Here is a 13242-nt window from a genome sequence, read left to right on the forward strand (position 1 = left end):
AAATAAAATACAATGTGTAGAATATGTTTACATTTTACAAATCATTAAACTTATCTTATAGCAGTGCACTTAAATTATATTTTAACTTTTGATACGGTTCATAATCGAATCCATCGACGACTTTTGGTATTGGCACTGGTAGCCACCAACAAAGGAAATATTTCCTTGATCCACAAACTTCTTCCCAATTACTTAAGCAGTCTTTTCTATATGGACTTTCTTCGGTTTCCCATAATCCCTTCATAAGTTCGACATTTAAATTATTTTTTGTGATATTGATAATTTGCGCACGCACTTGATTTATATGATGAAAACCATATAATGTAATTAGAATGAAAATTGCAAAAAAGATAATTTTGTATCCCCTAATCTCGGATTGGAAAAAATAATAAATCATAAAAAGTGAATATGATGCGGCATAAACGGTTCCTGAAAAAATTGCAATGAGAAAATAGCGATGATTATTAAGACCAATCCATGTATTAACAACACCACATTCATGATCAGCACGTAGAACATAATAGCCATACTTCTTAGTGAAGATCGCTCGAGGGGGTCTTTCGGAATTTCGAGCAAACTCAATTTGTGATGGTGTAATAGCAGTGCCACTCTTAAGTTCATTGGGTGAATAGGACTTTCGTCTTGTAAGAGACCAAGTAAAAGGAAGAATTCCTGGATTCATAAAATGTACAATAAAATAAGAAATTGCTGCTAATGTATAAAAAAACATAAAATAATAAGGTAAGAATTTAGGGACATCAACAAATGGAATAAGATATTTATGGAAATAAATAACAGTGATAACAGAAAAAATAAAAATTGGATAAAATGGATAATAAATACCAAGGAGGTGTTTGTAGCGCGTGTATTTTGAATAAATATTTTCTTTGTTTTTATTTCGATACCTATAAAATGGATAACAACAATAATCCCATTCACTTACCCATTCTGATTCTGGGAGAGTAGGTTTGTTATCTGTTTCTGCTTCGAAGATAAGCTGTCTCTCAGTTTTATCTTCGTTTGTTTGGTTCATTTTTGTCGGAAAGCGTTTGAACCAATTTTGTCGTCAAAAGAAAACAAATAAAAACGTAATTTATTCCCAACAAAAACAGAGAACAAAGGCAAGATGCATAAAAAAATGACCTGGCATCTTTTGATGAACATCAAAAGAATATATAATAATAAAAATGGTTCATTTCGAATATTATCAAAATCGATTTTACATCAGAAGAATCAGACATAATAACTATAACACAGTTGGTTTAAATAATTATACAACAATTTTAGCAGCCACATCCCGATTTCGGAGGAATTTGCATATTGTCATCCCCGACTTTTACAGCAATTGTTTCTGTACTACCTCCATACTTTTGCGCAGGCGCTTCTTCCTCAGCTTTCATTGGAACAGCAGCAACTCGTGAAAATAATTCCTCAACATTTTCTGCTGTTTTAGCACTTACTTCTATGAAAGAAGCATTTATTCCGCTTGCAAATTTTTCTCCTTCTTCGGTGAGTACTTCACGTTCACTATCAAGATCCAATTTATTACCAACAACAAATAAAGTTGGAATTGAAGTATTGAGAATAATTTGGTGCCACTTATGAAGGTTTTCAAAGCTTGTTCTGGATGTTATGTCGTATGTTAAAATAGCAATTGTTGAACCTCTGATATATGATGGAATGAGAGAATGAAATTTTTCTTGTCCCGCAGTATCCCAGATTTGTAGTCTTACCATTTCTTCGCCTTTTGAAATAGTTTTTGAAAAAAAATCAATTCCAATTGTAGCTTGTTGGTCAGGAGAACAAGAATTAAATATAAACTGATAAATAATAGAAGTTTTTCCAACAGATGAATCGCCAATAAATACTGCTTTATGGCAGAGTGTTGAAGGCAAAACTTGCATGGAAATCTTGTCACTTTTAACTTTGGTCAATGGGTGGGGCTGAATCCGACCAAATATTTATTGAAAAATAAATTAAATAAAATAAACGTTCTCTTTATAACATTAAATAGGACAATTTATGTGTGAACAAAATCATTGACAAGGAATCTAGTGGACATATTACTAATTTTGACATGCATTTTATTATCAATGTTTAACTATTTAACGAATTTATGATAATATCTTTGGATTATGCCAAAATATTTTTATAAGACATAAAATTCAATATTATCTACTTGAATATATTAATGTAATTAGATTTAAAAAGTATTTATCCGAAATAATGAAAAATCAGAAAAGGATTTGTTTTCATCCTCTCTTTTAATCTGATCGAGATCTCAAAATTCAGCAGTCAAAATTGCCTAAAAATTTATATTTAAACTCAATACCCGAAGTTCCCCATATACTTTGATTTTTAACAAAAAATTATTGAGGAATTTAGAGTTGAAGTACCTCTCGAATTCCCAAAAAATTTTCAATCATATGGTTATATGTAAACTATACAAATTCAGTATTGAAAATTGTTAGTTGAAATGCTTCTTGGCTTTCGCTCGTGCAGTGTTTTAGGCGTGAGTGATATGTCACTGACGTACACCATTCCCCATACAAGAAATGCTTCAAACGATAAACTATTTTCATCAATATCTTCAATTCTTATTAATACCAAAAAAGCATTGTGGATTTCAACTACATACCAGCGAAACCCTTGTATATTATTACATAATTTTTTAATAATTTTCCTCACTTTTTTTGTTACTAAATTATTATTCAACAAAATAAAACACATATCAATTAATTTATTTAATAAATTAATAAAACCTAATAAAACAATGAAAAATAAATTTCTTCCTCTAATTTTCATTATTTTTTTCATTCATACAACAGAAACATTTTCTACTGAAACATCTTTATGTTACTTAAAACCCATCTAAAAACTAATAATTTAATCCTGATTAGCTTCAAATAGAAAAAAAAACTCTAATTCAGATGAAATTAAACACAGTTTATAACATAAGATGCTGAATGTATTTAATATTGAAAATATATATTTATAATTATTCATCATTTTCTTTATTGCTATAAGTGCACTTATTAGTCCAGATCTTCCCAATTTTGATAATATCTTTCCAACCACATCAGGAGTGATGAAAATTCCTTGATTTTCAAATTCCTCCAAAATTTCATCAACCGATGAAGAATGATATACTTTCTTTCCCAATTCTTTCCATTGATTTTCTTAGCTATTTCATTAATAGATGCATCGAACTCTGTCATTTCTAATTCACCTGTTTTTATCATTTCGTCTTCTTCGTACCTTAGAAAGAAATCGTACAAAAGAGCTTAATGATATTGGGCCACCATATCTTTCTATTAAGTAATCTAATTAATCTAATTCGTCATACGGAACAATAATTTTACATTCACGTGAATGTAATCCATCTCTAAAATCTTCTGTATCTAAAGCATTTTTCTGTACACCTCTCCACTTTTGATAATAATATTTGTTTCCCATCGAAGAACTGAAAACATGATTCGAAATTTCAACCATTAAATCTTCGGGTGAAAGATTTTTGATTCTTTTGGCATATGTAATATCATCTGCGCATAGTCGAGAAATATAATCAGAATTTGGTCGTGTGTTTGAACGATAATTTATAGGTTGTTTGGGGACTACGTGGTGGTACTTGACGCGAATGAGTTTGACTATGTGTTTGATTTGTGAAGCGTTTTGGATAACGTTCATCACTTTCTGGTGAATATGTAGCAGCATCTAATAAATCATCATCAATGCCACAAGTGTTTTTCTCACGTTTGACAGATCGGGGCTTTTCTATAAGTTCCTCTTCTTCCATTTCATGGTAGTTTGGAAATGTTAGCATCATAATTTTAGTAATGACGAGGTGTTTAAAGATGTGCATTATCAGACATAAAGATAAGATACTCAAAGCGTTCTGGAGTTAATTCATATTTTGGTATAAGTGAATCTATTTCATCGATTGAAGTAGGCTTGTCGAAAAATGCCCATTTTATATGCCCATGCCCTGCCCAAGGGCATTTTTAGGCAAACCAATTTGTAAAGGCTAGACAATTTTTGGTTAAAAAACCTTTATGAGATCACATTCTATTGGAAATCGTGTTACTATAACACTGAAGAAATAAAACCAAGATTAATATGATATTAATTTTGAGATTTATTTCTTAAAATTTTACCAGCAGTTGAGCGACTACATGAAATGCTTTACCGTATATTTCATAAGTGAATAAAATAATGGGGAAAAAACCAAAAAAATTAAATAATGCGATATTTATATTTTTTATATACCAATACTAAGTGAGGGCATTAGGTTAACCATTGTGTTGTAGTTATGTAGATGATGTTTCCCAAGATAAGTATCAAATTAATTTCAAATAAACCAACTAATAACGAAATGGTTTAGAAAAAATGTCGGATATTACAAGAGTATCCTAGAAAATCACGAAATTTTTGAAAGGACATCCAACAGTTAGAACGAATTTGTATGTAAATTGAATCACTCCTGAAAAAGTTTAGTCAAATTTGTCATTGTAAAAGCGCCAAAAAAGTAAACGATCATTTACCTATCAATATCTGTTTGAATTCAAATTTCTGATGAGCATTGAGAAGTCACTTCTAGAGAAATTCGCTCCAGACGTAAATTTCAACGTTGAACAACCATTAATAGCTCAATCAGTAATGATGGGGACAAAGAAGCCAAAAGACTCTGCATATTTTCTTGTCACAGATGTTGCATTTTATTTTCGAGTTGAAAACTCATCATCTTCAACACGGTACTCTTGGTCTTCTTTAAGAAAGGTTGGCCTTCATGGAAATAAATTAAAATTTTCATTTGATAAAAAAACGAAAATTATTGTACTTCATCCTGAAGCCCAAATCATGAACACAGTCCTTGAATTTCACGCTTGTTGTTTTTGCTTTCCAAGTGAACTACCAAAATTCGAATCTTCAGCTGGCATTGATACTTCAAAGATCTCAATTACACCAAGTTTACGATTTTTAATCGAAACTGACAAGAAGAATATTAAGATTGATAATCAAGAGCTTGATAAACTTCGTGAATTTCTAAATAGTGATCAAACAGATATTCATTTGAAAGATTTTCCACAAATCCAAAGTTATTTCGATGTCTTCATTGAATGTGTTCAATTAAAGGAAAAGCCAAGAACACTTTATGTTGATATTCCAGTTGATGATTCAGTTATCAAATTATTATTATCATTATTAAAAGCCAACAAAACCATTCAAAAAATAGCATTTACACAAGAAATCAAAACGCCCTTTGATCCTATTGCACAAGCATTTGCACAATGTCCACCAATTTCTGCAATTTCATTTAATAATATAAAATTCTCACCTCAAGTTGCCACCAGTATTTGTGACTTATTATCATCCAAGCCAATTAATTCTATTGAGATCATCAAATGTTTCAACAATCAACAAGCAATTGAATTCATCAATGCTATCAAATGTTCTAATTTTTCACAACATATCAAATACCTTGATCTTAGTTACACACCAGTTCCTTTGGATATTTTATTCACCACATTTATCACAATTGAACGATTAATTCTTGTATCATGTGAACTTCAAATTCCCGGTGTTTTTAGACATATTGATGCAAACCAACTTGAAAGCCTTGAGTATTTAGATCTTTCAGGTAATGCAGCAGATGAACCACTTGGTAATAAGATTCCAGATTTACCAAGTTATGTTCAAACACTCAAACTTGAAAATGTCGCATGGTCTACTCCATGTTTTTGTGAGATTTTTACTTCTATTGTGAAACATGCTTCTATCAATGAGTTTTCTGTTTCTTTTGCAAACCCAACAAACCACATCACGATAGAAGCCGTTAAGTCACCAGTGAAGTCATTTGGCAGGTCAAATATTGCTGTTTTAAATTGGAGTGGAATTGATATCTTCCCAGAACTATTAGAATTCATTTATAATCAAGAATCTCTTAAAGAACTTTATTTTGATGGATCCAAATTTGAAAGTGGTGATCTTACATTTGACCTTTTCCTCTTTCTATTAAAAATCACATCTAACATCAAATATTTATCATTAGGTGCAACAGAAGAATCTAAACTTAATGCTTCTCAACTTGATGCATTAATCGATTCAATCAGAGAAAACAAAAGTTTGGTTGGATTTTCATTAAAAGGACAAAACCTGACTGATGATAACCTTATTAAGCTTTCTAAAGCATTAATGGCCAATCGACGAATTACCAAATTTGATTTTGATTTCTTAAGTATCAACAATGCGCAAACATTCATCAGTTTTCTCACAGCGTTACATGGCAGAGGTATTAAACTTCAAATGACAACGCCTAAAGAAGTATTAAAGCAATGTCAAAACTTTAACTCAAAAGAAACCGAAATAATAAAAATCCAAAACTTATTCCAACAACTTCAAACAACAAATTCGTCCATAGTTCCGCCAACTGAATCTGTTGCATTTAATCAAGCGGATGATGAACAAAAGACGAATCTTATTAAGTTATTTAATAAATCAAACAAGAAAACAGACAAAAAGAACACATCAGAAACAAATATTAATTCCCAAAACATTTATCCTTCTGATAACACACCATTATATAGCTCGCCAATACATTCTACAAGTGATAATCAGTCATCTTTCGGCGATAATGTTTCTCCACATTCGCCATTGACGCCAATATCTTCTGCTGCTTCAACGCCTCCACTAAGCGGGGGTATCAATGACCCAGTGCCGCCGCCGCAAATAACTTCATTGTCATCAGCTTCAATTACACCACAGTCGAGCGGAAACTTAAATGACGTAGTGCCGCCGCCGCCAATAACTCCAATAGCGCCGCCATCAAGTGGAGGAATGCATGACCCAGTGCCTCCGCCGCCAATAACACCATTGTCATCAGGTTCAATAACACCGCAATCCAGCGGAAACTTAAACGATGTAGTGCCGCCGCCGCCAATCACTCCGCTGTCCCCATCAACGCCTCCAATTGCGCCAATAGCGCCATCAACAATCACTCCGCAATCCAGCGGAAACTTAAACGACGTAGTGCCGCCGCCGCCAATAACACCTTTATCATCAGGAGCAATATCACCACCAATGAGCGGAGGAATGAATGACCCAGTGCCTCCGCCGCCAATCACTCTTTTATCATCCGGACCAATGACTCCGCCATCAAGCGGCGGATACAATCCAGTGCCGCCACCGCCAATCACTCCTCTCACTCCGAGCGCCCTTCCGCCTGGCGACATGGCCATCACACCTCCGCCGTCTCCTCGCCCGAGCCACACTCCTTCCACGTTCTCCATGAGCGCAGCGCCTGTTTCGCCTTCTGCCGGTGACGTGGTGCCGCCGCCTCCGATTACGCCGTTCACGCCGCAGCACCCAACGGCAGCGGATGTCGCGTATCCGATACCAACAATACCCACTCCGAGCCTCGACGCAGCGCCGCTGCACTCCACGTTCAACCCCGCGGCTGCCAGCGCGCAAATTGTGCTGCCGCAAATCGTATTGCCGCCAATCAACACACAAAGCGGCCAGGCAAGCGCCGCCTACTCAATCGCCATGCCTGACCTCGGGCCACCGTCAGCACTGCCCGTCGGCTTTTCCATACCACCGCCGCCTCCAACTTAGGCGATAAGGTCTTAATTTAATAAAACAAATAAATTCGCAGTCATTTGCATATGTTTTGGTTCAAATGAGCTGCTGCGGCTCTGTCACTTTCGCATACTGTTTGCACTCACACGCATTATGAAATAGTGATTGCACTCACACACATTATGAAATAGTGATTGCACTCACACACATTATGAAATAGTGATTGCACTCACACACATTATGAAATAGTGATTGCACTCACACGCATTATGAAATAGTGATTGCACTCACACGCATTATGAAATAGTGATTGCACTCACACACATTATGAAATAGTGATTGCACTCACACACATTATGAAATAGTGATTGCACTCACACGCATTATGAAATAGTGATTGCACTCACACACATTATGAAATAGTGATTGCACTCACACACATTATGAATAATGCATTCCAAGGTTGTAAAAATCTCGCATGCATATATTATTCTGGAGAAAGATCACCAAGTATTGGAACAAATGCATTTTATGATATTAAAGCGAATACAGTAATGGTCACATCATCATACAGCGATAATTCATTTGGAGATCTTGAAGTTACAAATACAATAATAGATGGATGTACCCCATTAACAACTGCAACATATTCACAATCAAATGCATTTACACAAACAAATATATATTCACAAACAAACACATTCACACAAAGTAATACATTCACTAAGTCAAATACATATTCACAATCAAATACATATTCACAATCAAATACATATTCATAATCAAATACATTTACTAAATCACATACATATTCCCAAAGTAATACATTCACAAATTCATTTATATATTCTCAGAGTAATACATTCACTAAATCAAATACATATTATAATTCATTCACAGAAGCATCACAAGAAGGTTTAATTTTATCGCATTCTTATGTTCAAACATTTTCATGTTCAATTACAGAAACATATTTATTAATAACAAAGTCAACAAACACTATTATTATGTCGATGTTTAATTTGGAACACACATACATTAATACGATTATTTATTATGAATATGTAATTTTTGGGTATTCTTCTTATTATCAATTTTATACCGATTTTTATACGATAATAAATCAAAATGAACAAATAAATAATACGAATAATAACGATTATATCATTATTGGTGTAATTATTGGAATTGTTATAGTTTTAATTGTATTATTTCTTGTTATTTATCTTATACGTAAATATAAATATAAAAACAAACGAAATATTTTTGAAGAAGAAGAAGAAGAAAAATATTCAGAAAAAGAACAAGAAATTAATAATAATTTCGATTTTGGGATGAAAGTATCTAATATTGAAGAAGATCCTTTTGCAGTAGATTTTAACGAAGATAATCTTAATGTGCATATATAAATAAAACATAAGTAAATATCTTTCAAATTAAAACTATTTTAAAAATATTTTCTAACTATATAATTGAACATATTGTTGAAATAATATGAATTAAATTGTAATCGACTTATGTCTTTAAAATCAGTTGCATAACTTGTTAAACTGAAGTAACTGAACTTGAAAATAACCAATTTCAATTAAAGATAATAAATATATATACAAAAAGATTTATTAAAATTAATTTTGTTGATATGTAATTTCATGACCATATTCAAGCAAATGTGCAATTTTTTCATAGTTTCGTGTTTGAAATTCCTTATGGAAATTCTTAATCAGTGAATTTCTTGCATTTCCTTTTCTCAATTCCACAAACTTTTTTATCAAATTATTAATCTTTTGATTTCCCACACCAAAGTTCTCTCTATTTGTAATTCGTTTTAAATGTTCTCTATAAATTTCAGCATTTAATTTTTCGCAATCAACAACGCTGTCAAAAAGTGTCTGATATAAACCTATCGAATCCGCGTTCTCAATTCTGACTATCGTATCTTTCAATGATTCAATTAAACCGGCAATTTCCACTTTTTGAAGCGATTGTGTATCGTCTATTTCAATTTCCTTTTTGATTACGTCGATAACATTTTGTATTTCATTAGGGAAATAAGATCTACATTCAAACTCTTGAATTGAATATTGTTGGCAATATTCGTTCACAATTTTTCCTGCTGTTTCAACTTTGTCGCATTCGATTTTACATTTTTTCCCATCTGATGAGATCACAACTTTTTCACTTGTTCCTAATAATTGAAAACAATAATGAAACGAAGGGTTAACAGGTGTCGGAATCACAAAATTGGATGAAACAAACTCTAAAAAAGTATCATTTTCAGTTGTAAATTCGACAAAAAAATTTGGTTTCGCAGATTTAATTACTTTGAAACCAAAAAAAATTTTGTGTTCGATTTGGAACGTAATATAATTTCCAGGAACAAAAACATCGATAATCATTTTCCCTAATGTATCATCTGGAAAATTCAATAAAATGTTTTGTGTTGATGATACAGGAATATTCATTTCGAAAACAACGAAACTGTTTCCATTTTTAGTTGGACATTCAATGTTTGTGCCCAAAATTACAAATTCAGGTTTCGTATTTAGGCGTAATTCAATACAGCCTAAGTCTAACCTTTGTCCTAACCTGTATTCTATTACAGGAAGAACCGAATTTGTGTTATTATTAGTTATTTCTTTACTGTGAAGTGAATTCGTTAATTCGAATTCGCGCATTAATAAGTCTGATTTCTCCTTAATTAATGCGGGTTGTGCTTTCGCTAGATCAAATTGTTGTTTGGCTTCACGCCCAAGTCCTTCAGTACGGTCAGGCATGAAAACACGAATTGATCCTGAAAAGCCAATTACAAGTAAACATTGATGACCATCCTTTAGAAAGTCAATCAGATGAAATCCGGAGTTTTTAATTCCGGAGTTATATGTTTTACTTATGGTTCCGGTTGTGGAATTGATTAATGTGATGGTGCCATCTGTTGAAGCATATGAAATTTCGTTGGTGCTGAGTAAAAAATGGACACCAACAATTTCAGTATTTGATGTTATGCTCCAAACTTTTTCTGTTCCATTAATAAATAAAATTGTTCCATTGGTATGACAGATAAGATATGTATCTGGTTGATAAGACTTTAATATAGAGACAGGAAAATGTACTTTGCGCTCATGAATAGATTCTTCACCATCAAATATACGTATGCATAAGTCATTGGATGAAGAAAGAAGACATGGCTTGCCATGCCATTCAATTTCACACATTGATGTAACAACATCACCACTAACTGTCCAAAAAATTTCTTCTCCACTAAATGTATATCCATAAATTGAACAATTACTACCAACATATATGTATTTGTTATTAAAAATTGTAAGAGACGAAGCGCCATCGGGTATAATAACTGTAAAAATTGATGTATTTTGATAAATATCATATAATTGTAATGAATTATCTGTACCAATAACTAAAACATCATTTCCATTATATTGTACAGGAATCATACATGTGATTTTATGATCAACTTTAAAATATGCTTTCGCTTTATCTGGTGGTTGGGTGCTATCAAAAATACAAATTCTTTTAAAAGATGTAGCAAAAGCAAAACAATGACCTGAGCGCATGAACTCTCCAACAGCAGATAAATATATTATTGTATTTTCATGTGTTTCATATTGCGCAATTGGAAACATTGCTCACTGTTTCATCAAAAACGTTAATTCTCACTTTTTATGAAGATAACGATCAAGATATATCTATCGGTATTATCACTTTTTTTTCACAATAGATTGTATGCTGAAGATAATGAACACTAGCTTTGCTTATTAACACTGTTAATAAATGTTGTTACAACATTAACATGCTACCACATTTCATATAATAGAGATGTGGATATTTACGTATGAAAGTTTTTTATATTAAAGTCTAAGAAAGAAAAAATAAATTCGAATAATTTTATTAATAAATTTTTAACGATAAAAAATATATTCATATCATTGAGTTTATTTTTTTTCTAACGATGCTAATATTATACATTCTATTTTTCACAGATTCAGGAATAAAAATTCCGTAAATTGAGTGTTTTTTGAAAATAGCAATATGAAACATAGAAATATATAATAGTTATTTATGAATTTAAAATTAAACTTCACATTTATTCCAAATTTGATTGAGAATGAGCATTAAAGGAGGAATCCATACATAGAAAAAAATATGTTTATCGTAGTATTAAATAGTGTGACTAATTTACGATGTGTTACATAATTTATTGCGAGATAAAGAAGTTGTTGAGAACCTCAAAATAAACATTTGAATATATGACCATTTATATCGAACTCAATTCGAAACACTTTGAAAATTTCAGAGTGGTGATGGGTTTGGGGTCATATATTCAATATGTTGATGTTTTTGAGCACACCATATTTAATTTTTGAATATCATACAAATTTACCCACAAACTGGGTTTGTTTCCAATTTTTATCTTCATATTTAGTGTGTTTATAATGTTCAATTTGTAAACTCCTTCTAGTACTAAGCAATAAATCGATTTTTTATTAATGATATAAGATATCAATCATTTTTCTTATAAATCTTCCAATGTTTGGCAGCAAATAACCTTTTTTGACTTGACTTTTTTGTGAAATGCCGATAAAATTAAACGTTCTCTAATACAAAATGACTGAGAATGGACCCTGGTTTCCTAAGTCCCTTCCCAATTATGTCTTCATTAACCAGATTAACACAGAGCCATTTAAGAATTTTTGGAAGGGTGTACACAACACAACCAAAAAAGAAGTACTGATTAGAGTAATTTTCAAAGATAAACTTAAAGATTCAAAGAATTTTTTAAATTTTGTAAACGAAATATCATGCCTTAAGAAAGCAAAGCATGAACTATTTTCTAATATCCAAGATGTTATTGAAGAAAAATCAGAATATTATATTGTTTTTGATTTTCCAAAGCCTCTTAGTCTTCGAAACTACGTCACTAATTATGGCGCTTTTAGTGAAGAAAAAGCAAAATCATTAATTAATTCTTTTCTTTTAATTGCTGATCATTTAATTACACTAAATATTTTTGATGTTTTCTTTTTAAATCCAGACACTATTTTCCTCAACCAGACAGGAGACATTATACAAATTTTTCCGTCAGCAATTCAAACAGTCATTTTTGAAAATGCAAGTAGTGTTTTCAATTATTTCATAGCTCCCGAAGAAACAAAAAATCAAAGCATGCCAACTGACACATCTACATTAGTTTGGCGACTTGGTGTTATGTTATATTATTTATTTACAGGAAACTTTCCATTCAGATCAAAATCGATTGAAAAACTTAAAACAAAAATTCTATCGAAAACCGTCGAAATTCCATCAAAATTGAGTGGGCCCATTCAAACAATTCTGGTCAAAATGTTCACAAAAAACCCATCGATGAGAATACAATTATGCGAAATTCAATCGTTCTTTTCGCAAATACCAATAAATGAAGATAAAAAGAAGGCCCCAATTGTTAGAGCTAGGACAAACATAGCATTGACTTCATCAAAGACAATTTCAAGATCGTCGATGAATTTAAGACCCGTCAGTATCACTCCAAGAAGGCAATTACAAAGTACCCTTGATCAAGGTACTTTGTTGAACTTGGAAAGGCCACAAGATATTGAAGATGAGGGTCAGAAAAGGAAGTCAAGAGCACTGTTTGCAAGCAGACCAAATATT

The 13242-nt window shown here is 32.0% G+C and overlaps 2 protein-coding genes across 2 annotated transcripts; one reads left to right on the plus strand and one right to left on the minus strand.

The window, feature by feature from the left end:
• Positions 1–1283: 1283 nt before the first annotated feature.
• Positions 1284–1904, minus strand: GO595_005153 (Ras family protein; the record flags this gene model as incomplete). Its single annotated transcript, XM_067918364.1, has 1 exon — positions 1284–1904. The coding sequence occupies one exon, from the start codon at positions 1902–1904 to the stop codon at positions 1284–1286; it is 621 nt and encodes a 206-aa protein (XP_067774703.1).
• A 2668-nt stretch (positions 1905–4572) lies between these two features.
• GO595_005154 (uncharacterized protein) lies at positions 4573–7611 on the plus strand (the record flags this gene model as incomplete). Its single annotated transcript, XM_067918365.1, has 1 exon — positions 4573–7611. One exon carries the CDS (start codon positions 4573–4575, stop codon positions 7609–7611), a length of 3039 nt encoding a protein of 1012 aa, XP_067774704.1.
• Between the last annotated feature and the right edge of the window lie 5631 nt (positions 7612–13242).

This window comes from Histomonas meleagridis (assembly GCF_020186115.1).
Source record: "Histomonas meleagridis strain 2922-C6/04-10x chromosome Unknown contig_32, whole genome shotgun sequence".
Classification (NCBI taxonomy): domain Eukaryota; phylum Parabasalia; order Tritrichomonadida; family Dientamoebidae; genus Histomonas; species Histomonas meleagridis.